This window comes from Poecilia reticulata, linkage group LG4 (assembly GCF_000633615.1).
Source record: "Poecilia reticulata strain Guanapo linkage group LG4, Guppy_female_1.0+MT, whole genome shotgun sequence".
In the NCBI taxonomy this organism is placed as follows: Eukaryota; Metazoa; Chordata; class Actinopteri; order Cyprinodontiformes; family Poeciliidae; genus Poecilia; species Poecilia reticulata.
The window spans coordinates 24,520,589-24,543,315 of NC_024334.1; the positions used below are offsets into that span (position 1 = coordinate 24,520,589).

A 22,727-nucleotide genomic window follows, 5' to 3' on the forward strand; every position below is an offset into this window, starting at 1 on the left:
CTAAATCCACTTACTTAGACCAACCCACCGGATATTACGTCACTACTCGAGAGTCGTCTCCTTATAGCTGATTGGTCAAGCGTAGTGATAGTCTGTGAAGGTGGCGGGAGCTACAGTGCGTTCATGAAGTGAAAACATTGCTCCTTTCCTTTGGATAATGTTTAGCTCCTAAATACAGGTGTTTCATAATGAGCAGGTTACGTTCAGCAGTAGTGAAAGGCAAAAAAGGCCGAATGGAGACGGTGGAAACAACTATCCAAACCCGGAAGAAGTCAAAAGCACCAGTGAAAGAAGGTACCGCGATGATTTCATAATAACAGTAACAACACAAACCAGGTATTCAACATGAACATCCACACAAACTGTTATTCAGCCTTCAGAGTTTGGTGTCACTTGCAACAGTCACTTGCAACAGTCTTGTAAATAATGGATAAAATACAAAAAATTAAACAAGAAAACACGAGCCTGAACTTTGATGTTTTTTGTTGTTGTTGTTGTTTTTTTGCCCGAGGCTGACTCATCTTAACAACATCTTGAGTTTGGGGGACCCCCGTTGTCTTCAAATCTGACCTTTTCCTAGAAAAAACACCCGCGTTCCTCTGATCTTCTTCCTTTGTTAATTTACAGTGTTAAAGATTAGCTACAGACTCTTGTGAGCTTTTAAGGTGACAGTGAATATTGCTGCCTGAATTTAATAACTTCAAATCGGCAAGACATGACTAGACTGCCGACCCTGGACACTATTATCATAGTGTCATAATTAACCCCATGTACAAAATCTAGAGAAGCTACCTACTTTGATGATGAATTAAATTTGCTGGTAATATGTTTTGTTTGATTATTATGTTTTTGTGTGTGTTTGATTTCTCCATCCCACCAGAAACAACCACAACTTCATCCCCACCATCTTTGTACCACACATTCTCTGATCCTGCTGAAGTTGTGTTTCTGCGCTCTCATCTCCTGCGCTGGTATGACAAAGACAAGAGAGAGCTGCCATGGAGGACTCTGGTAAGTAATTCTTACTGAAAAATGTCACAATCTAGATATAATATTTAACATATATTTAACTATTGTTCAGTATATTTTTATGGCAGCTAAAAAGAAGCCATTTATTTTGATTGTTGTTATTCAGTCACATATATTAATAAGATAAAATGTATTATTTATTTTAAGTATGCCATCAGTGCAACCTTTTGCTTAAAAAAAAAAGCTGCTACACAATATGTGTTTTTTTTTGTTGCTAATCTTGCTACTTATTTGCTTTCATTAAGTATCGTTTTTCCATGTTATATTACTGTCAGACTGCTTGAGAGGGGCTGGGTTATAAAACTATATGTAAGTATTGATCATTTAGTACATGTTTGCGTTAGCATGTTGCTTTTAATTCAACTAGCTCTTAAGTAATGACAACATTGATTTTAGAATTATTTGTCCAGATTTTGTTTTGCATGGATCGTGTTGTTTTATACTTTAAGATTTATAAATGCAGCTAAGCAGCTTTAATCTCAAAAGTTGCCCTATCTATCTGTCTTCATGTCGTAGGCTTTGACAGAATCAAACATCAACATTAGGACATACGCAGGTATGAAAATGGATGCAGTCAAGAAAAAAATGAAAATGTAAAAACCACTTTCTTTAATTACTATAATTGTTGAACTCTATTATTTTCCTGCTTTGGTTTTATTTTTACAGTATGGGTTTCAGAAATAATGCTGCAGCAGACTCAAGTTGCCACAGTGAAAGACTATTATAACAGATGGATGAAGGTGGGTATTTTAAACTAATCTGTAATACTTTTGGAAGTTCAATATAAATGCTGCATATTTTGTGCTCCAGAGGTGGCCCACAGTGCAGGATCTCGCAGCTGCTACAATAGAGGTAGTCATTTTAATCAGTAGAGCTGAGCTGGTGCAATGCAGAGCTGGTGATTTTTACGTTTAGTGCATTCATTTTCTTGTGGTACAGGAGGTAAACCAGTTGTGGGCAGGCCTTGGCTACTATTCACGTGGAAAAAGGCTGCATGAAGGAGCGCAGAAGGTGTGTCCACAATCGGATATCTGAATGCTTCTCCTAATGTATTTACTTTCCCACTATTTACTTTGGAAAAGTACCCAGAACCCTTTTCCAGTAACTCGATCACATTGTGATTATTTTGTTTTATTTGTTGTTTTTCCTCAGGTGGTTTTGGAGCTGAAGGGACAGATGCCTCAGACTGTGGACGACTTGCTGAAACAGTTGCCTGGTGTGGGACGCTACACGGCGTCCGCGATTGGATCTATTGCTCTGGGCCAGGTTGGTCAGGACAAGGGAGTATCTGCACATTAAGCTTCATGAGTTCCTGTGGGTCAATGCTATTAAAGCTTCACTGACACATGACCTTTTATTTCAGCAGTTTACCAAAGAAGATCACACATCAGACATGGAATATAAGCCTAAATGCTTATATAAAAGCCTTTCTGCTTATATTGTTTATGTGCCTCATTTCTGGGCAGCAAATACACTTCAAAATGAAGCAGTGTTCAAAAAAACTCTGTTTATAAGGAGGTTGATGTATGAAGAACTAAATATTTTATTTCAGTGACGCTGGCCTCCTTTTATTCTTTTTTAGAGTAAACCAATCCACACACACATATGTTAATGTTAATGTCACTAATAATTTTTCATCAGTCAAAATTGCAACAAATAAAAAGAACCATTCAAACCTTTTCCTTTCATTTTGATTTGATCTAAACAGTGATGTAGCAGTCAGTGCTGTTCATTTGCACCCACCAGTTCCATCCATTCCATCTTTAATCTTAGAATTAAAGATATTAATTGGACCTAATTAGACCCGATATTCTGCAATATTTGCTTGACATAGAAAACTATCACCTTCAAGTGTAAACCACCACAGACATTCTAGAACCGTCACTAGAATAAGTTCTATTTGATAGTAGCTTTATCATTTACCACCAATACCTGGTATGATCTGTGTCGCTCAGGTAACCGGCGCTGTGGATGGGAATGTGATTCGGGTTCTGTGTCGCCTGAGGGCCATTGGGGCCGATAGCACAAGTCCTGCAGTAACGGAGGCTCTTTGGTGAGATTTAAATTCACAGCTCAAATAATCAGAGACTGCTTACGTACAGAACCCAGTGTCATCTCCTGGTTTCCTCAGGCGTCTTGCCAATTTGTTGGTGGATCCAGAGAGACCTGGAGACTTCAACCAGGCCATGATGGAGCTTGGAGCACGAGTCTGCACCCCCAAAGGCCCGCTGTGCAGCCAGTGTCCCGTCCAGTCTCACTGCCGCTCATATCACAGGGTTGGCTCACAGTTTCCGATGGGCTCAGGCTGAAATTCTGTAAAGTACTAACTTGTTTATATGATGTGTGTTTGTGCAGGTTCGTGTCAAACAGGAGCAAAGTGCTAAGAAGCTTTTAGGAAAGCTGGACATGCCTGATATTGAGGACTGCAGTGAGTCTCCTCTGCCATCCATCTGACCTCCTGGACACGAGTTTAATCATCATAATGAACCAAATTTCCCTTTACTCTTCTCCTCAGTGAACAGTGGCACTTGTTCCTTGTGTCCCTCTAAGCCGTGGGACGATCAGCTGGGTGTTCAGAACTTCCCAAGGAAGCCGGCCAAGAAAGCTCCTCGAGCGGAGCGGACACTGACCTGCGTGGTGACTAGGCCAGGAAAAGCAGGTGGTGAGGAGTACCTGCTTGTGCAAAGACCGAACAAAGGTCGGTGCTGCACGATTTTGACTTTGATTAACAAACAGAGAGTGACACTTGGATCTGGCGCCCAGATTTGACCTCCCGGTGTCGTCTGCAGGTCCTAAAATCACCCTGATTAGTGGATGAATGCAACATTAACCAGTGGTGTTTGTGTTTGCAGGTTTACTAGCAGGTCTATGGGAGTTTCCAAGTCTTCTGCTGCAGGAGGACAATGAGGTGAAACAGAAGAGGGCGCTGTGTGAAGAAGTCAACAGAGTACTGAGGAGCTGTTTGAACGAACATCTTCTCCAGTATGTAGGAGAGGTAAGCTTGATCTCTACCACCAAGGTTTCATACAGCTCTCTGTTCAACGGGAGCTTTTTGTGCAGCTCACTGTCCTGTCCTCACTGTCCGCCTGCAGGTGGTGCACATCTTCTCCCACATTCACCAGACCTATGTGGTTTATAGCATGCGCTTAAAGGACAGGGAAGTTACACAACAGACGCCAACTGAAAAGCAACAATGGCTCACCAGACCCGGCCTGCAGGAAGCTGCTGTGTCCACTGGGCTGAAGAAGGTTTGTGATTTGACTGAATTCATGGTCACTGAAGGACTGTTGTGGAATTAGTTTTGATTTATTTATATTTTGGTTGTTTAGGTTTTCAATCGCAATGTGGCAATGTGCTTTTTTCAAAATCACGATAATATTAATGGCCGCGCTAAAAATATTCAGTGTCACACTGGAAAAATATGCTTCAACTGCTTGTAACCGAAGCAGAAGTAAAACAGGCATTTTTACTTTTTCAGGCTTGATTAGAATATTAGAAGCTTGTGCTTATTTTATCCATTTGTAAAAAGAATAGTTTGGTGATTGTGATTTTGGTCTGTAGTCTGTGTGAACCACATGAGAGTGGTAATATACCTTTTTGTTTGCAGATTGTGAAGCTCTTTGATACTGCAGAGAGTTTAAAGGACAAAACCTCAAAGGTAAGTTACTAAATTGTATTTTCACATTGATTTCTGCCTAAATCTTTGACTATTAAATTTGTGGGAATTTTGTTTGTTTTTCAAAGCGTTTCTTACAACCTTACTAACTATTTGCAACAAAACACTTAAGGGGTTTGTGATCACGCTTCAGAAAGTTGGCAATTTACTTTTCAGGCTCGGTTTGACTTTTGTTTAGCCAGAGGAACAGAAAGTGCCTAGTTTTTCACCCTCACTCATTACACAAATACCCACCACCTAATTTGCTTAAATCCAATAAATATTCAAGTTTATACAGCCTGGCGTTTGAAAATACGCATTAGAAGGACAGCGTCACTTACCAAGTAAATGTGCACTTTCAGAAGTCACCCAAGTGAGCCTGTGTGTATTTTAAAGGCCTCATAGGTTTGTTACCATTTGTCCACTATTGTTCCTGTATCATGAAGACGTCAGACAGTTCGGAGGTAAAGTCAGAGAGAAGTTTAAAGTAGGGTTGGGTCTTTAAACTGTCCCAAGCTTTGAAAATTTGAGTACTGTTTAATTAATCTTTTGAAAATAGAAAAAGCCGTAACATACAGCCAGAGCCACAGTAGAAAAGTTTTAATCAAAGTGGATACATTTTTTAGAGTAGTCGAAAGTCTGCACCTTAAACCAATTGAAGATGCATAATTTTTCTCCCACTTAATAGTTAGATTGTTAGTTTATCATACAAAGTCCCAAAGTGCTAATACATTCAAGTTGTTGTAATGTAATGTAACAAAAGTAGAAAAGCATTTTAAAGTATGATATTGTCTGTGCAGACTATCAAATATTTATGGATTTACTGTGGCATGGTTTGTTTGAACATGAAATAATATTAAAGATTTGTAGATTAAAGGCAAATATTTGTGAATCATCGAACACCATCTCTGCTTGCCTCCCTTAGGATGGAAAAAGACGGAAACCTGAAGGACTAAAACATGACAGGTCACAGAAAACAAAAAAAAGTAGACCGACTGCAGCTGATGGTGGAGGCAGACAGCTCTCACTTAGTTCCTTCTTCAAGACAGTGAAAGAGGAAAGTAGTTAGTCCCTAAAGTTATCCGTGTTGACTTTACATGTGCATGTTTTTTCATGCTGAATCTCCTTTCCTGCATCTTTACTGTATTAAATCAGAGACCAGACAGAGGTCAAGATTTTAAGCTTTTATTATGTCATCTGTTAAATGCATATTTTTAAATAAACTGATGTATGTCAATTTAGCTGTTTTTATTACACATTTCTACTCTTTTTTTTTTTTTTTTACACACTAACAGACCATGTTAGGCAATTTTGTATTTTTTAACTATGTAAAAGATAAAATAATTTCTCTAATTATAATAAAAGTTTTGAAGATTAAAATGCAAGTTGTCTGGTAAACATCAATTGTCATTTTTTTCTTTTTTTTTCTAGAGATTTCTTTTTTACTACAAATCCTTTACTGACCTTGCTGGTACATAAAACAATAATAAATTTGAATATTGTTGAAAAGTTAATTGATGCCATCAAATTAATTCAAAACCTCAGTAATTAGACTGTTTGCACTCAGAATGATTTTAAGCCCTTTCTTATATTTGCTAATTTTGATGACCATTGTTTTACAGCTAATGAAAGCTCAAAATTCATATTGTTTTATGCTGAGGTGGGCCACGCACCAGACTGGTCTCTTTAACTGGTTTTCAGTAGCTGTAAGCCATAATGATCCAAATTAACTGTAACAAACACTTTAAAAAGATGTGTAATAAATGTTATACTTAAATATGAGTAGTATTTTTTATGGAGTTAATAAATATCTATCAAATTAATCTTTATGTGATGTTCTGACATTGAAATAGTGTCGTATTAGTTTGAAGGAAACGGCGCCCTCCAGTGCGCAGAAAATACAATTAACTACTGACAGGAAGAAACGCACAGGAAGTGGTATCATCGCTTATATCTCTCAAAATAAAAGTAGAAGAAACTGTTTTGGAGAACACCTCCAAAGTTTTACGTTCACAAAACTTTAAAATAGGGTTTCGGGGCATATATTCCACTTGAAAAATTTTCTGCTCTTTTCTTAAACGCCCTGTAGAGTTTTTGTAAAGAGTTATTTTATTTTTTTATTTCCGTGATTACACAAAAACCTGGAGCAGCGTCCAAAGGTTCTCGCGCGCTGTCATCAAGGGGCGATAATTAAACCCGGTTTTTGCAAAGTGAGTGTACGTTTAAATTCAGAACATATTGTGAATTCCTCACCCTTAGTAACATGTGTTCCTATGTTGTAGATGGCTTCAGTAGGGGACCATGTCCTTTCTGTTCACCAGTGGATTTTGAAGAATGGAGGTATGATGATTTCTGTCCGTCCGACCTACTTTCCCATCCAGTTATTTTTGCGTATGCATGTGTTGCAGCAGAGGACATGAGTAAAATGGACATATCTGAGTGGGACTTGGGCGCTGCAGCTGTGCTCTTCGGATTGACCAGTTGCACAAGGAGCGCTTTGTGGCTTGCCACATGATTTGCTTCCATGACTTGTATTGTGTTATCAGTTTCCCCTCATGGCAGTGTGAGAAACAGGAAGCCATTAACTTGCCCGACGAAAGTCGTTGTTTTTCGGTGCATTTTTTGAATGTGTTGCCAATATGATTGATTGGAAGTATGGTGGCTTGGAAAAAGTCCCTACATCCCTATTAAAGTAATAGATTGGTCATGAGGTCACTGTGTCATTTTGAAATATGTGGCACATAATGTTACACTTGTTTAATTCAGTGGAAAAAACAATAGTTTTGGTAGATGGAAAACAATAAATAAATAAAAAGGTCCAAAAGCCCAGTGTTAGCATTGTGCACACATCCTCAGATTAAAACATTGACGAAGCATCATCTGAATCAGCTGCTTTATTCAGCGTTCTTTGGTAGGAGTCTGTGCGCATGCATTTTGACTTGAAAATATTTGCTTGTAAAGAATAATTTGGTTGTAAGTTTAAGTAACATTTCGGAAGTTTGGATGTTTGTTTTGGTGGCTATGTACAGCAGGCAAGAGTCGGGTTACACCCTGGACAGTCCATCACACAGCAGATATTACTATATTTGTGCTAACTGATTTTTGGTATTTGCAACAATTGTTTTTTCAGTTTTAAATATATAGTCTTATAAAGAAGCAGTTCTCCATTTTCTGTAAAACGACTTCCTTCGCTGTGTTGAAGTGGGCTGTGATACATATGTGTGCCTTGGTGTTCTGACATGTGCCTTTTTGTGTCCTCCAGACAAGAGGACGGACCCCTGGCCGCTGGTGTACTCCCCCCTCCCGGTGACTCTCATCTTCCTGGGTTACCTCTTTATGATCTGGGCCGGTTCTCATCTGATGAAAATCCGGAAGCCTTTTGAGCTCAAAACAGTTCTCATCGTTTATAACTTCGCCATGGTTGGCTTGTCTGCATACATGTTCTACGAGGTGTGTGTTATTTTGTCTCCCATTAGAGGACAAATCTATTTATTAAAGACAAAAGCAGCAATGAAAATGTCTCTCTGTTCAAACGTTTCCAGTTATCTCACTTCAGCTTTGCCTCCACTTGGAAGTCTGTGTGATGTGATTTAGGAAAATTAGAACACACATTAAATGATCAGTTTTATGCAAAATGAGATGGGATTCATTTCCAGTCTAGCTTTAATTTCTTCACAGATGTTCTTACATTTTTCTCAGTCAGCCTCTGAATCAGGGTAGAAATAATCTTGGTTTTTGTGATGGTGAGCTGGCCCGGTCCTGCTGCATCAACACAGCCCCCAGCCATCAAACTTCCACCTCCATGGCTGAAAAACGTATCACGACATAAGGATTTCATATCAATCGATACTGATAATTACAGATTAGTTTTTTGTTTGTAATATCTGAAATACTGCCAAACTGGTGACGTGACCTTTCCTCTTTTCTCCACAGTTTCCTCTTTGGCTTTTGTACTAATTATCTCCTTTCACTCAAAGCTGTAGTTTATTATTTTTGAGCAGTTATGAGGCATTCTGGGTAAACCAGAAATTGGTCCTGTGGTACTCAACAGGTTGTTGCTAGGTAACAACATGCCACTCACCTTGCTTAGCTGGCTTTGAGAGGTTGAGCCACCAAAGCTTTTCCTCTGCCTACGTCCCCCAGAATGCTGTGCGGCTCTGGCTCAGAGTTCAGTGACATTTCCCTTGATACTTCTACAGTCTCTTTCTTATTCTACATTCCTGGATTTAAATATCAGTGGTAGCAAGAGTCTGCTGTAAATCCCATTATGATATTTTAGGGCTTATAGAAGATTTCTTTAATTTAAGATTTCTTTAATCATCTTTTGGTGAACTCATCACATCCCCTGATCTGGGCATGTTGACGTTTTTTTGAGTGTCATCTGCCTATAGACTATTACTCTGTGCAGGTTGATTTTAAATCCTCTCTGAGCTCAAACTTTTGTTTTAAATTTATCTAGAATTTCATATTCCACTTAGATTTCAGTTAAAATACTTTTTTTTTTATTCAACTAAAACCGGATCCCAAAAGCTATTAGTCAGTGCATAAAAGAAATCATTCTAAAAGTGTAGGCATTTAACGTCTTAAATGGAAACAAGTAACAAAAGGTAGAATGGTTTAAAGCTCACTGACCACTTTTGACTCTGAAAACAAAAAGGTTAAAATATTAATCTCTATAAAGTTTGCACAGTAAATCTGGAAACTGATCAGTGATCTCCAGCCTTTTCTGCCTTTGTATTTACTTATTTTTTGCTTTTTTGCAGCTTTGCAGCACCGATTTTAGGCTCTATCTGTTGCAACAGAGCAGCTCAGTTTTATTGAAAAAAGTTTTTTTTTTTATTAGCTGATAATTAGGTGTTGATAGTATAAACTTCCTTGCGTAGAAGCTGCTGATGTTGGAAAATAGAGGTTTCATCACTGAAGTTAACAGATTATCTATGTGCCCAGCCGGTGAGGTTTCATTTTCCAGAACAGGACTTATGAAAAATAAGTAAACCAAAGAGGTTTTGTGATTCTGCTATTTGGAGTAATTTGAATAGAAACTGGGACTTTCTGGGCCGGTGGGTCAGTGGAGGAAGATGAATGAACCACATACTAAGAGCAAAACTGGGGGTGGCTCAGTGGTTTTCTGGGGATGCTTTCCTTCCGAGACACTGGAATCCTGCAGCACATTGGGAACAAGATGGTTTTAATGAAGCTTTGGCATCATTAAACCTTCAGACAGGGGACAGTGGTCCCAAACATCTCACAGTCCACCAATGCTTGGGTTCAGAAGAAGTCCTAGAGGAGCCATCATCTTAGACTGACATGAACTTTTTGTTGGGATTTAAAAAAAAGACATTTCATAAATCCAAGATTATTACTGAACTGGAGGTCTTCACCTAGGGGTAGTGGGTTAATATTGTTGACACTGCTGAGAGCATTAAAAGTGGCATTTTGTGTTTAACATGAAGGAAACACTGGTGATGGTTGTGTTGACCTAAATGGTTCTCGTCTGATTTGTTGATTGCAAACAGCTGCTACTTTTTTTTGCCAATAAGTCTTACCTGTAGAGGGTGATGAAAAACGTTCTTTGTAACTGTTCTGGCTCCAGTACCTTGAAACTAATTGCAGAATCTGTGTTAAATAAATAAAAAACACTTGAGTGAATGTCAGTGGTCAGGGTCACTTATTTTTAGACAAACTAAAACAGGACAGAAAATGTATCAGTAAACAGCTGTTTATAGACCCCCCCTCTAAAAATCACTTCATCTCCCATCTCAATATCTTAACTGTTTTCAGTTCCTGGTCACATCATGGCTCTCAAACTACAGCCTGCTCTGTCAGCCTGTGGACTACAGCACGACACCGCTGGCCTTGAGGGTAAGGGTTCATATTTTAGAAACACAAGTGGCTGTTGCTGAATCAATGTTTTTTTTTCTGCAGATGGCCAGTGTTTGTTGGTGGTTTTTCTTTTCTAAGATAATAGAGCTCCTTGACACGGTACTTTGTTTCTTCCCATTTTTGCCTTATCCGATTTGTTTTAATGAGTGAATGCAGTTGTGACTGATATTACATCCTGTGTTCCTGTGGAGCAGTTCTTCTTCATCTTGAGGAAGAAGAGTAGTCAGCTGACCTTCCTTCATGTTTACCATCATGGCACCATGATCTTCAACTGGTGGGCCGGAGTAAAGTATGTGGCTGGAGGACAATGTGAGTGTGGTTTCAACTCATCTTGAACAAAGACATTTTAATAGGATTCGCGTGATTGACCAACACAAAGTTGGAAATAACTGTGAAGCCGACCCTTAACAGACGGGTTTTCAATCTTGCCTACACATTTTGCTCAATTTTCTTCACTTGTTGGGGTTTTTGTTTGTTTTTCTGCCCCACACTCCACAGCTTTCTTCATCGGCCTCGTCAACACCTTCATCCACATTATCATGTACACTTATTACGGCCTGTCTGCGTTCGGTCCTCGCATGCAGAAGTACCTTTGGTGGAAGAAATACCTCACTATACTGCAGCTGGTTGGTTACTCCAGAACTTTCTGGCTGTTGCTTCTGTCAAGACATACAATCGCAAAACGTGTCATTTAATCTGATCTGAATCCCCATTTGCCATTGCAGCTGCAGTTCCTGCTCTTCTTCCTTCACACCGGCTACAACCTGATCACCGAGTGCGACTTCCCAGACTCTATGAACATAGCGGTGTTTGGTTATGTTCTTACCCTCATAGTGCTCTTTGCTAACTTCTACTATCAGCAATACCTCAAGAAGAAGCAGAAATGAGGCAACATCAAACTCGCCAGAAGGCAGATGCAGTATTATTCTGTCCACTAGAGGGCACAACCAGCTCACAAGTCTTAAGGGTTTGTTTTTTTTTCTGAACAGACTCATAAACGACAAACTGTTTCAATCTCCTCTGTGTGATTTTATTTTCTTAAATGACACTCAAATGGTTGTTGTAAACAAACTGTACATTTTATACACATAATAATAATAATATTAATAATGATAATCATTATAATTGGAGGCCTGGCTGTCTCTGCAGTATTACAGGACTAATGAGCCAGAAACCTCCATCCACAAAAAAAAAAAAAAAAAAATTCAAACACAGGAAGAAAACATTTAACACTTACAGAAATGCAACATTTTTTTGTCACTGATAAAAACATCACAGCAAAAATGATATATTTTACACTTCAGTCCACAATGGAAGCTGTAGATTAAAGAGAAAAAAAATGTGGTTCAAATGGTGAACAACACATCTCATGTTATTTGAAATTCATACTTTGAACTGAAGACCGTCTGGTACTACTGTAATTAGTTTCAGTAACGGATGAGAACTTCGCTCAAATACATTTCCAGAACATGACATGAAAAACTGCCATGTAAACATTGTGCATTTCAAATTTCTGCCTCGAGTTGTTAGATGTATTCATATCTGTTCGCTTCGATTTTGCTGATGCAGCTGAATTTGAGATGGGGCGGGGGGAAAGAAATATGTGGATTTTATTTTGCTAGACATTGTCAAGTTTTCTGACTGGTAACAATAAATTGGCTGAAATCAAACCTCAGATATATCCCCTATCTAAAGCAGCCTCAAATTGGAAAAAAAATATCTACCAATATTTCATTTAAACTAGCTTTTCAAGTTACAATTTGTCAGTTGTGATGTTTGTTCATCATTTTCTACTCCCAATATAACCACTTGTGTTTTCTATCGTGTAAATCATTCAAAGAATGATGTCTTGTTGCTGAAATGTGCTACTCAAATTAAGTTGACTTGAGCTGCCTTTAAAACAGTTTCTACAGCAAGATTTATTTCACAAATTAATCAAATTTTCTTTAATAATTTATGTGGAAATGAATAAACATTCCAGCGCCTGCAAAAGTATCAATACCCCATGAACTTTTCTGCTTTGCTGTCATGAGGAAACCGCCGTCCTCAGGGACCCAGTGGATTACATGTCTTGGACGTGACGGTTAAAGGGTTAAGTAAGTAAGTTACGAAATAAAACCAACCTCTATGTGACAGACCAGCACAGAGTAGTGCATAATTGGGAAGAGGAAGAAAAATCTATATTTTTATACAACTAAAACTGCATTTCAAACCTGCCCATCTGAATCAATAATTTGAAGAATCATCTGTTGATACAGTGACCACTGCAAGTCTTTCCGTTGGTATGTTTGTCAGTTTTCACATATCGATAAGGAAACCTTTGGCCAGTATTTCTTGCGCAATAATCCAAGTTCAGTTCGAATCGAGTCTCTGTGAACAGTAGCAATTGTTGCAGCAGGTTCTCAGTTAGATATAGATCTGGATTTTGACTAGGCCATTGTAAGACACAAATATGGTTTGATCTAAACCTAAATCATTCCCTGGCAGCTCCGACTGTCTGTTCTGGGTCAATGTCCTGCTGGAAGATGAGCCTTTGCTCCAGTTTCAAGTCTTTTGCAAACTTTTAACAGTTTTTCTTGTGCTCTATTTATGTCCCACCATCTTCCCAACAACTCTGACAAATATTCCTGGCTAGCTAAGATGAGGAAGGTTATGAGCACACCATGATGCTGCCACAACCATGTTTCACGGTAAGGATGATCTATTTGGAGACGTGCACGGTACAGTGTTAGTTTTCTGCTACAACAGAGTAATGTCTGTAGCAGAAAAGTTAAATTTGGTCTCAAAGTCTTCTACATGTTTAGATCTGGACTTTCTGGGATTTGGGAGAAATCTCTGTTAGGTGTGCGAGAATAAAGGGAGTTGAAGACAAACTTCCTTTTCAGATCCACGTTTGTAAAACATTCACAGTCGTGCACTACTTTGTGTAGCTCTTTGACAAAATGCAGAAAAGTTGAAGGGGTATGTAAAGCTTTTGTAGGCATCTATGCCTAATTGCAAGTTGTGTTTTTATACACTTAAATAAGGCAGTGCATCAGGTACCATTTTTGTTTAGTCCAGTTGGTTACTGTCTGGTGGACACGTCAGAATGACCTTAGAAGAGGTTCTGTTTTCACTTTTGGGGAACGAAACAAGGGCTGAAGATGCGCGTTGGTGAGTTGTTGTGCAGCGTGGCGCAGCAAACAAACATAGCTCGGATCTATGTTTCCGTGTAGACCGACGACATGTGGCTCAAGTTGCGGTCGAAGCTGCCCACCTGAAAGAAAATGCTATCGTCGGTGCTGGAGGAATACTGGCATCCCGAGCCCCCCTGCAGCTCCTGGGTCCCGCCGAATCCTGGTGCAGATGTTTATATTATAACGCTTTAAGAGCACATTTTCACTTCTGGTACGAAGATTAGTTGAAAAAATGTACTTTTTTTTTTTTTTTTTTTTACCTGTAGGTCCAGTGTTGCTGGTGGGCATGTGAAAGCCATTGTGCTGATGGGAGGAGTAGTTGTGAGCATCTCCTGGGACGTGGACACCACCGACCGTCTGCTCCATCCTGTAGGAGTCTCCGAAATGGAAGCAGCTCTGAAAGCTGGCTTGGTATTCTAAGAAATGAAGGCGGGATGTGGAGGAGAGAAAATTATAGAAGCCACACTTGATCAGCTGCCAGCAGCGTCCGTTGTACCTCTGATTGGTTCTAATGTCTGCCCCATCCGGCTCAAACCTAATGTGGATCTCGCATTATGACAACGCTATATTTGTGCTTTGCTAACTCTGCCAGTCTTATACTGTGCTGCGTTTGTCCCCGCAGCCTCGGCTCGTACTCGGAATCAACCACAGGAGTCTTGATAATGGGAAAGAAGCCGTTCCTGGAGCACTTTTACGCAACTCCCCGACCGCAGCGTGGTTACAGAGGCAGCCGTGTGGAGATCTTTACAGGAAAAACAGTGTTTAGGACATTTGGGGGAAAAGGCTCCAGAGTGACAGCTGAGACGGCTGAATGCATGAGCCAGCAGTTTGTTGGCCAATCCAGCAGTGGTAATAGGTTTCCGGCATGTGGTTCTCCCAACTCTAATCTTTTTTTTTTTTTTTTTTTACCTTAACAGCGCTCTGACAGAGACAACTTCCTCTCAATAAGGACCTTTGATGTGGATCTACTGATGTGATTTGCATTTGAAAATCATTGTCGTGTTCACAATTTTAGTTATCTTGCCAGCTAACCCTGCTATAGCACAGATAGCATTAAAAGACAGCAGAATGTCTGTAACAAATTCATAATCTATGTGTTAGCTTTACCGTCAGTGGCAGGTTGTTGATGGTGGTAATGTGGGTAAGTCTTGTGGTGAGAGTGAGCATGTTGTTTCTCCTGTGAAAGAGGAGGAGGAGTTCCTGTTGCCTTCATGCCAGGAGACAGGAGGGGGCCTGACAGCCTGCTGGGACAAAAAACAACAACACAGGACATCAAATGAAAACCTCTGATCTGCAACTGCATCATTCCTAAGAGTCTCAGAAATCTCCAATACAATGCTTTGTGGCTTTATGACATCTCAGCCAAAGCAGGAGCAACATGTTGGACTGAGTACGCCACAAACCCAGCAGAACAGTTCCTGATCCAAACACACTCCCAGGGAAGCAAGCTCGTCCAGGCATGTGGAAATTTAGGTTCCCCACACATAATCCAATTTCTACCAAGTATTATGATCTTTAGGTCAACAAACATAATTTATGAGAATGAACACACACACAGGCACGCACGTGCACACACACACATGCACACGCACACACACACACACATTTACGACTGCAGTAGTCATGATTTCTAGATTCATGGCTCCAAGAGCGTAGCATACAAAATCAACAATATCCCCTGGCAAACAAATCTACCAGAGAAAATCCAAGTCAAGGGGAGAAAGCCCAGACTGTGCTGGAAGCGGGAATTTTCTTTCGAGAGGAATTGCAAAAAAAAAAAAAGTAATCATTTCAATTATATTGTTCAAAAAAAGTGAAAATAATGCAAATATGAATGAGACACAAAGTGACATTTCCACTGCTTATTTCCGTTCACTTCATAGGGTCTCCATGGTGTTTCGGTTTGGTGAGATTTTTGGGCAGTTCAGCACAGTGATAAAAATGGTCATAAAACCAGGTCTGGGTACTTTTGGCTGTGCGCAGAGATGCCAAGTCCTGCTGGAAAATAAAATCAGCATCTCCATAAAATCTGTCAGCAGAATATAGTACAGAGTGCTTTAAAGTGTCCTGCTGGATGCCAGTGCTGGCTTTGGACTTGATAAAAACACAAGTGGACCAACACCAGCAGATGACAGGGCTCCAAGGCTTCTGGCATCATGTCGGGGTCAACAGTGGCTCAGCACAATAAGTGCGACAGTTTCAGCTCGTATGCTGGAAGCGTCTATGTGTGGTGACCAATTGAAGCATTTACTACTGCTGGGGAATTTCACAAATTCGTGAATGTACTTTGCTTCAAAATCCACTTAAGGCTGCAATTATCACTATTTGTCAATCTTTTTCAACAAAAATTTTCTTCCACGTAACTTTCCATTTGTATCCATGGTTACAGAGCTTTGTGACATTCAGCTTCTTTATCAGACGTTTTTTTTTGTCTTTGATAAAGTCTTCCCTATGATGGTACAGGTCGTAATCTAACACTTGTGTGTTAAAAATGATCAATGAATCTGCACCAGGAGTTTCACATCTTAAATTGAATTACTTAAGAAAAAATAATTTTTCCATTACATTTTATACGAAGCTTTTAAAATCCATTCTAAACATGGCATAAGTTTGAAGGTAACTGTGTAAACATCAACTGTAAAATCATATTTATCATGTCATTGTGAAATATTTTTCATTTTACAAATTAAAATGAGAAATATTTCTAAAACTAAAGAAATTTTTAGTTATATCTGTCAATTTTCTGTCTGAAAATTGACAGATTTTCAGAGGTACTAATTTGTATCTTACAAGCCTCACAAAAAAAAACTTGCATACTCTGAGGATGCTGCAGCATAAGTCGTGCAAAAACAAAGTTTGCCTACAGCTCAGAACAAGCAATTAAATAAGTTGACGTTAAACAGTTGACATTCAGTTAATGAAATAAACTCAAGTCCAGACTCGGAGGTAACAGACGTGCCTTTAAAATGAGTAAATTCAGCAGCTACTTACGACTGCATATCAGGAATGCCAACACATAAACTGCTGCTGTGTTACTACGTGCCGCAGTGCTGCGGAGGCATATGGTTTGCAGTAAGCTCTGTGCGAACGTGATGACAGAGCGTTGCTCCAGGCGGCTGAGCCCTCAGATGACTGTTCATTCGCTGGCCTGGCTGGAGCCCCACTGCATGACCTACTGCTCTGTGCACGAAGGCCGTCCCGCCCAACACTCAGGCGCTGGCAGGGGCTTGAGCAGGACGTTTGGACAGTGAAGGGAGAAGGTAGCGTCGAACTGCAGGAGAAGCAACTTTGCAGCTTTGCTGCCAATACTGGATTTATTTTTAACAGCCGGAAAATTTAGCTTGAGGCTCACAGTATTTACGTTCCATCAATAGAAATCCTTGTAATTCTGTAAATATTTTTAGGAAAGGTTGTGGCTGTTTCCTAAGGTCACGTTTTTGCTCCTTTATGTTGTCAATTTTTTTTTTTTTTTTTAAGATCTGTAGATTTAACGAAAGATCAATCAGCCTTCCAGCTAGACAAGTGCAGATACATTTCCTTTAATTTATTTTGTTTAACTCAGTTTCACAACATAATTAGATAGTTCTAAGTATAAATTTGACATGTAGAAACGATATTGTTAATATGATGCACTAAATAACTTCTATCAAGTAATGAAGTCTGTTTTCATTCTTTAACTAATTTAGGTCAAAGTTGTGGTTAAATTAAAATAATTCATTACAATGATTTTATCATAAACATTTTGTTTTACTGCAGCATCTCAGAAATGCTGACTGAAGATGGTCCTTTAATGACGTGGGCTATCAGGCCGCTCAGAAAAGAAGAAGCCATTTGTCCAAAAGCCTCACAAAAAGCTAGATTACAGTTTGCTAATGCACACAGGGACAAAGGTGTTACTTTTGGAGACGTGTCCTGTTGTATGATTAAACTAAAATTGAGCTGTTTGACCGTATAATGACCTTTACATTCAGAGGGGGAAAAAAAAAAGGAAAGCGTATATAACTAAGAAAACAATCCCCAATGTGGAGAATAGAGATGGCAGCTTCACGTTGCATGAGTGTTTTACTACAAGAGGGAGTTGAGCACCTTGTAAGAAATCATCATAAGGAAAGAATATAGGGCTGACATATTTAAGCAACGTCTTGAGAAAATAGCCAGAAAGTTAAAGCTTGGGCACAAATGGGTTTTCCAACTTGACAATTACCAAATATTAGCTACAAAGTTATTTAAAAGGCAACAAAATGAATGCTTTGCTGTGTACCTCCCAAAGCCCCGAATATTCAGGCAAAACTAAAACGGTTTATATGAGCAAATCAACCAACAAACCTGACTCAGTTCTTATCAAGAGGAGTAGGGCAAAACTCAAGCTATTTATTGTGAGAAGCTTGTAGGATAGACATTTGATCAAATCTTTACAATTTAAAGGGAAAAAAAAAATGGGCACAAACTTCAGAATTTTACAAAAGTTAGAAAATGAGCCAATTTATTTAATTTCAGCAAATAATAGGAATAAGAACATATATTTAGATTTGATGTCTGACATTTTTCGATACAATATTTGTTAAAATATGGTGGGAACTATGTATATTACCACATTTTTTATGTAAATGGTCAAAAAAACTCGAACAAGCCTTACAGAATTCCTACTCGTATAAGTTTGGCACAAACTAAATCTGGTTGCAGCACTGGCAACTCAATATGTTTTTCATACAAAGCACAGTTGCGGAGAATTTAAACAATTGGCTTTCCTTTGACTATCCAAAAGTCGAAATGACATCAGGAAGCGTTACATTTGACTTCTTGTGCGTCAAAAGCCGAGGATGCTTGTGTGGCAACTTGTCCGACTGCAGCCCAGAAGAAGCTAGCTGTTAGCAATCTTTACTAATTCATGTGTTGGCACAGTCCCAGAGTACAGCCATGTGTTCCTGTAGAGAGCAGAGTTCCCCTGGGAGCTGCTGTCAGCGCAAACTCAGGAAACAGTTATACTGTTCATATTTTTACAAGCTGCCTCTATGTGCAGCTAAAGTGAATCACAAGCTAATCACTGCCAGCTGCTCCGTGCCCTGATTTTGCTTGTTTGGCTGGCCTAAAAGCATCTCAGGCTCCAGGTATGAGGAAGATCTTTCATGTGCCACATTCATCTATCGCCTCAAATTCATTCTCACTGATCATCCTGTACAACTTCGTTTTATTTCTGCAGTCCGCTCCAGTCCTCTTGGGATGACAAAGCAATCTGATTAATGGTCTTAGGATTTGTTCAATCTGGAGTTGGCAGATGAATGAAATGGAAAATATCGCATTTGATGGGCAATATTTCATAAAAGCAGAGAAAATCCAGAGTGCAAAACGTCTAATGCGTGGTTGCTACACCTTTTCTAGGTCAACGTTTTATAATTTTCCAGGCACAAATTGCCAAATTTCCCAATCTGTGAGTCATTGTTTATGTTAATCGAAAAAAAAAAAAATAAAAAATCTCAGAATTATACAAACTACTACAGTTTTCAGGCAAAAAAAAAAAAAAAAGAAAATCTGCAAAACAACAATAGGACCAATGGACATTTAAAAGAGAGATTGACAAGGATGGGTGGACTGCTGATTAACGATTTATTGATTGATGGATACAACTACTCCCTTTCTGTTATTTTAAAAAATAGCACACTGGTTTGAGGAAATTTGATGTAGATGTTCAAAAATGTAAAGTATTCCTAATGGGGGAAAAAATAAACATTGAAAATCCAAACATTCCCTTTGTATCATGTGTTCCTGTATCTGTATCCAAACCCATAAAATACTTAAACCAAAGTCCTCACTTTCCACACTTTTCAAGCCTGTGTAGAAACCCGGACAATGGCCTGCTAAGTGTGTACTCGAGAGTGCAAATGGGGACAAATACTGCCAGAAAAAACGTTTAATGGGAAGACTTTAAAACTAAACATCCTTCTAAGCACCAGCTACACCTCTGTTCATTAGATTTGCTCAGTAAAATAATAAAAAATAAAAAAAAAGCCAGAACACTTGTATTTCCAGGTGCATTCATCTAAACTGCTGTTCATTAACATCACAAAGAGTCCCATTAAAATGAAGTTACTCTTTCTATGGCTGCACAGACGAGAAAGCAAAAAGCCTGAAGATTCATGAACTGTTCTGCACTGCTCCTCGTTCGTCTTCGTTCACCTGCAGCTAACTGTCTCTCTAGGGACTTGGGATCAGACCTAAATCCCCATCTCATCTCCTTCTTTGTAGCTAGCCTGTAAGCCCCAACTGATGGATGACAGAGGCTTCTTTGGCACATATTGTTGGGAAGATTTCTGTTTCTGGTTAGAGAATTAAAACACTGCCTTGGAGAAGACAATGGGATTCTGCCCGAAGCTGAGCTAAAGCTAAGCCAACCCTTCAGGGCAGAAGAATAGAAGAATGTCCTGAGCTCCATCGGGGTTCTGGATAGAGTTACAGAGAAAGAGTGTCAAAGTATCCATCTTTAATAATTTCCACTGTTTCAAAAAGATGCCAGTAAGCTGCCTGAGTCTTTCCTGAGTAAGCTTTCTGCATAGTTAATTGAGTCTGGAATCTGTTAGTATTTTGATGTATATAAAAAGACTTAAGCAGAAGTTCATTGAGCTGAATATTTTACCTATTAAAATTCTGCTTTTGCAGTAACTAAGGCATAACAAGCTAATATTATCAGATTAATTCAGTTAAAGCTGCTCTGTCAGCTGCAGTTTCGAAAATGTTATCTCAATAAGAATGATGGATGTTTTTTCCAACAATGGCAAATTTGTTATTCCTTATAGGAGATGGGAAAAGAGTAAAAAGTATTCTTTCTGCCAGCTGTTTGTCAGTGTCCAAGAGGGAAATGCACAGATAGACACTAGGGGGTGCTAGAGTGCATGCCCTTTTCTCTCTTAGGGAAAAAAGTGCCCTTTTGAAATTTTATTTTATTTTTTACAGTGTATAGTGTCTTTATAAGCACATCATAGCTGCCATGTCTCTTGTACTTTTGCTCCCATAAGGTTGTTTAAAGGAGTTTTGAGGTTAGTGATTTTCTTTGGTTGCTCTTGCATTACTTTACAATAAGTAGAGCAACGCAAATGTACATTATACCTCACAAAAGCATGTCTACTTGAAAACTGCTATAAACAGTTGAACGTGTTTTGTTTTCTAGTCTTTTATTTCTACAGGTTTTGAAAACATGACTTAAAAACCTCGTTATATCTTGATCCCAGGAACAAGCCCGGCATTAACTGTGGACCGCAAAACGAGCGACAGACCACATGCTGCCATTAGTGACCTCGAAAAATGTTTTCCATTTGGTTTGTAATGCTGAATCTCCTTTTCAGGATCTTTGTGAAGATAATGGCTGGAAAACAGGCAGTGAAGGCTTATAAAGGACTCCCTTCAGAGCAGGGACTTAATGTAGCTCTATGCTGCCACTTTAATTCAATTAGCCCGTGTCAGTCACTGCCTAGGTATCAAACCGCCTCAGACTAATATTTACAGAGGGGCTCTAATATCAATACGCAGGTGAAGGCAGTTCCCCCCGTCCTCTCCGTCCTGCAATTATATAACCACATATGGCTGCAGCAGTGAATCACAACATTTACCACCGATCTCTTGAACAGCCGGCCCACGCCGACTGCCAAATCCATTCTGACCGGCATAATCTTAATATTAGCCTTAGAAAAATGACTCTTGTACTGACTAAGTAAAATTGTCTAAATGAGCCATTTGAGCCAGAGTAAACACATTTAACCAGGAGGTCAGAGGCTGCCACACAAGAGGCAGGTTAAGTTTGATAATTTTCTCAAAATGTCTAATGTCCTCCAGAACCTTTTGGGAAAAACAAGTGCCGGGGCTGATATTGACCTTGGCGGCAGGCCGAATACCCGAGGCTTTAAATGCGCATCAAATGCTCCATCTTCTGACAAATGTAAGTAGACATCTTATGCAGGTCGCTTGCTTTTCGACTCCTCAACCCACCCACCGTCCATGCTGTGTGATCATGAGATAAGAACGACATGGCGCGTGTGTGTTCTGGGTTAAATGTCTAGACCTGACTAAATCTGGTCTTGTGGAAATTGCTGTAATCTTGTCAGCACATCTGAAATATGTGCACGACAAAAAAAAAACAGACACCAAGATTCAAGTGAACAAGTTAGATGACCTATTTGAGGATTTAGGTTAAACGTAAGGATAAAGGGGGATTCTAACCACACAAACATGACCATGATCACATGTTCCTCATCAAGAAACCCAAAACAACAAGACCAAAGTCTCAAATCCAGTATGTCACCCCTCCTGTGTAACTCAGTATCCTCTTACTCAGGTCCTTCTCACTGTCCTCGCAACGGTAATTGTGCATGCTGTTAAGAAAAGAGCTGCAGAAACCGCGACGTAATTTTGACAGCGCTCTCCTCCTACTTTCATAGCTTGAAACAACACACCACCTTCCAGATGCTTCCAGGCTGTTCCAGGTTTTACGCCACGCCTGCCTCACCACGATGGTTGTACTGGATGCTAAGAGGTCTGCTCTGTAGCCCACAATCGCAAGCGGTTTTGCGTGTTTCCTGGACTACTACATATAAACTCACCTTCCACATGCAACTACACACATGTAAGTGCAAACAGTACACATGTAAGAAAAAGATGGAACCTGAGACACTCAAAGTGTGGATCACTTAAGTTAAAGAAACAACGGATTTGTGAAGCAATGTCTTTTGCAAGATATTTTACGACCCAAGCCCAGCGTTTCCCAATATTTTTGAAAGTAAAAAAAAAAAAAAAGTTTTCTCTCTGGTTTCTTTGTGCGGTTCATGCTCAGCTCTCTGACAACACCCGGACTCCATTACTCTGCTCTCTGGGGAAATCATCATCTCTAATAGGAAACATGCTGAGCAAAGCAGGTACAAGAGAAAGGAGGGTGGAGCATCCTTTTGCATCATAGTTGGACTTCGGCAGGTTTTTTGTATTATCTGCGTACTGTAAAG

The 22,727-nt window shown here is 39.5% G+C and overlaps 3 protein-coding genes across 6 annotated transcripts in view; 2 read left to right on the forward strand and 1 right to left on the reverse strand.

Annotated features, from left to right (window-relative positions):
- Nucleotides 1–83: 83 nt before the first annotated feature.
- Nucleotides 84–5,932, forward strand: mutyh (mutY DNA glycosylase). 2 transcript variants are annotated; one of them, XM_008407074.2, is made up of 16 exons: nucleotides 247–336; nucleotides 881–1,011; nucleotides 1,305–1,338; nucleotides 1,546–1,585; nucleotides 1,696–1,769; nucleotides 1,840–1,881; nucleotides 1,969–2,040; nucleotides 2,182–2,295; nucleotides 2,985–3,082; nucleotides 3,161–3,305; nucleotides 3,385–3,457; nucleotides 3,545–3,727; nucleotides 3,882–4,024; nucleotides 4,122–4,277; nucleotides 4,637–4,687; nucleotides 5,610–5,932. In XM_008407074.2, exons 5-16 carry the CDS (start codon nucleotides 1,713–1,715, stop codon nucleotides 5,751–5,753), a joined length of 1,278 nt encoding a protein of 425 aa, XP_008405296.1. In that variant the 5' UTR covers nucleotides 247–336; nucleotides 881–1,011; nucleotides 1,305–1,338; nucleotides 1,546–1,585; nucleotides 1,696–1,712; the 3' UTR covers nucleotides 5,754–5,932. The 2 variants fall into 2 exon arrangements, with proteins under 2 accessions (XP_008405294.1, XP_008405296.1); XM_008407072.2 differs by lacking the exon at nucleotides 1,305–1,338 and having other exon boundaries at nucleotides 84–294.
- Nucleotides 5,933–6,669: 737 nt separating this feature from the next.
- On the forward strand, nucleotides 6,670–11,581 carry elovl8b (ELOVL fatty acid elongase 8b). The gene is made up of 8 exons (XM_008407068.2): nucleotides 6,670–6,894; nucleotides 6,967–7,024; nucleotides 7,947–8,134; nucleotides 10,466–10,546; nucleotides 10,610–10,666; nucleotides 10,762–10,876; nucleotides 11,066–11,193; nucleotides 11,293–11,581. The coding sequence occupies exons 2-8, from the start codon at nucleotides 6,967–6,969 to the stop codon at nucleotides 11,452–11,454; spliced, it is 789 nt and encodes a 262-aa protein (XP_008405290.1). The 5' UTR covers nucleotides 6,670–6,894; the 3' UTR covers nucleotides 11,455–11,581.
- Nucleotides 11,559–22,727, reverse strand: part of glis1b (GLIS family zinc finger 1b) — an 87,209-nt gene continuing 76,040 nt past the window's right edge. Inside the window, exons 9-12 of one of the 3 annotated variants that reach the window (XM_008407071.2) lie at nucleotides 14,851–14,987; nucleotides 14,004–14,159; nucleotides 13,824–13,903; nucleotides 11,559–11,884 (exon numbers count right to left, since the gene is read on the reverse strand). In XM_008407071.2, coding sequence (XP_008405293.1) covers nucleotides 11,861–11,884; nucleotides 13,824–13,903; nucleotides 14,004–14,159; nucleotides 14,851–14,987 — 397 coding nt within the window. In that variant the 3' untranslated portion in view covers nucleotides 11,559–11,860. Of the gene's footprint in view, nucleotides 13,904–14,003; nucleotides 14,160–14,850; nucleotides 14,988–22,727 lie in introns of all 3 variants that reach the window. The other 2 variants (XM_008407070.2, XM_008407069.2) reach the window with 2 other exon arrangements.

Coding starts and splice junctions, on each gene's coding strand:
- mutyh (XM_008407072.2), top strand. CDS start 189: ATGAGCAGGTTACGTTCAGCAGTAGTGAAAGGCAAAAAAGGCCGAATG. Junction 1,012..1,545: donor AGCTGCCATGGAGGACTCTG/GTAAGTAATTCT, acceptor TTCATGTCGTAG/GCTTTGACAGAATCAAACAT. Junction 4,688..5,609: donor TAAAGGACAAAACCTCAAAG/GTAAGTTACTAA, acceptor TGCCTCCCTTAG/GATGGAAAAAGACGGAAACC.
- elovl8b (XM_008407068.2), top strand. CDS start 6,967: ATGGCTTCAGTAGGGGACCATGTCCTTTCTGTTCACCAGTGGATTTTG. Junction 10,547..10,609: donor CGACACCGCTGGCCTTGAGG/GTAAGGGTTCAT, acceptor TTTTTTCTGCAG/ATGGCCAGTGTTTGTTGGTG. Junction 10,877..11,065: donor GTATGTGGCTGGAGGACAAT/GTGAGTGTGGTT, acceptor CACACTCCACAG/CTTTCTTCATCGGCCTCGTC.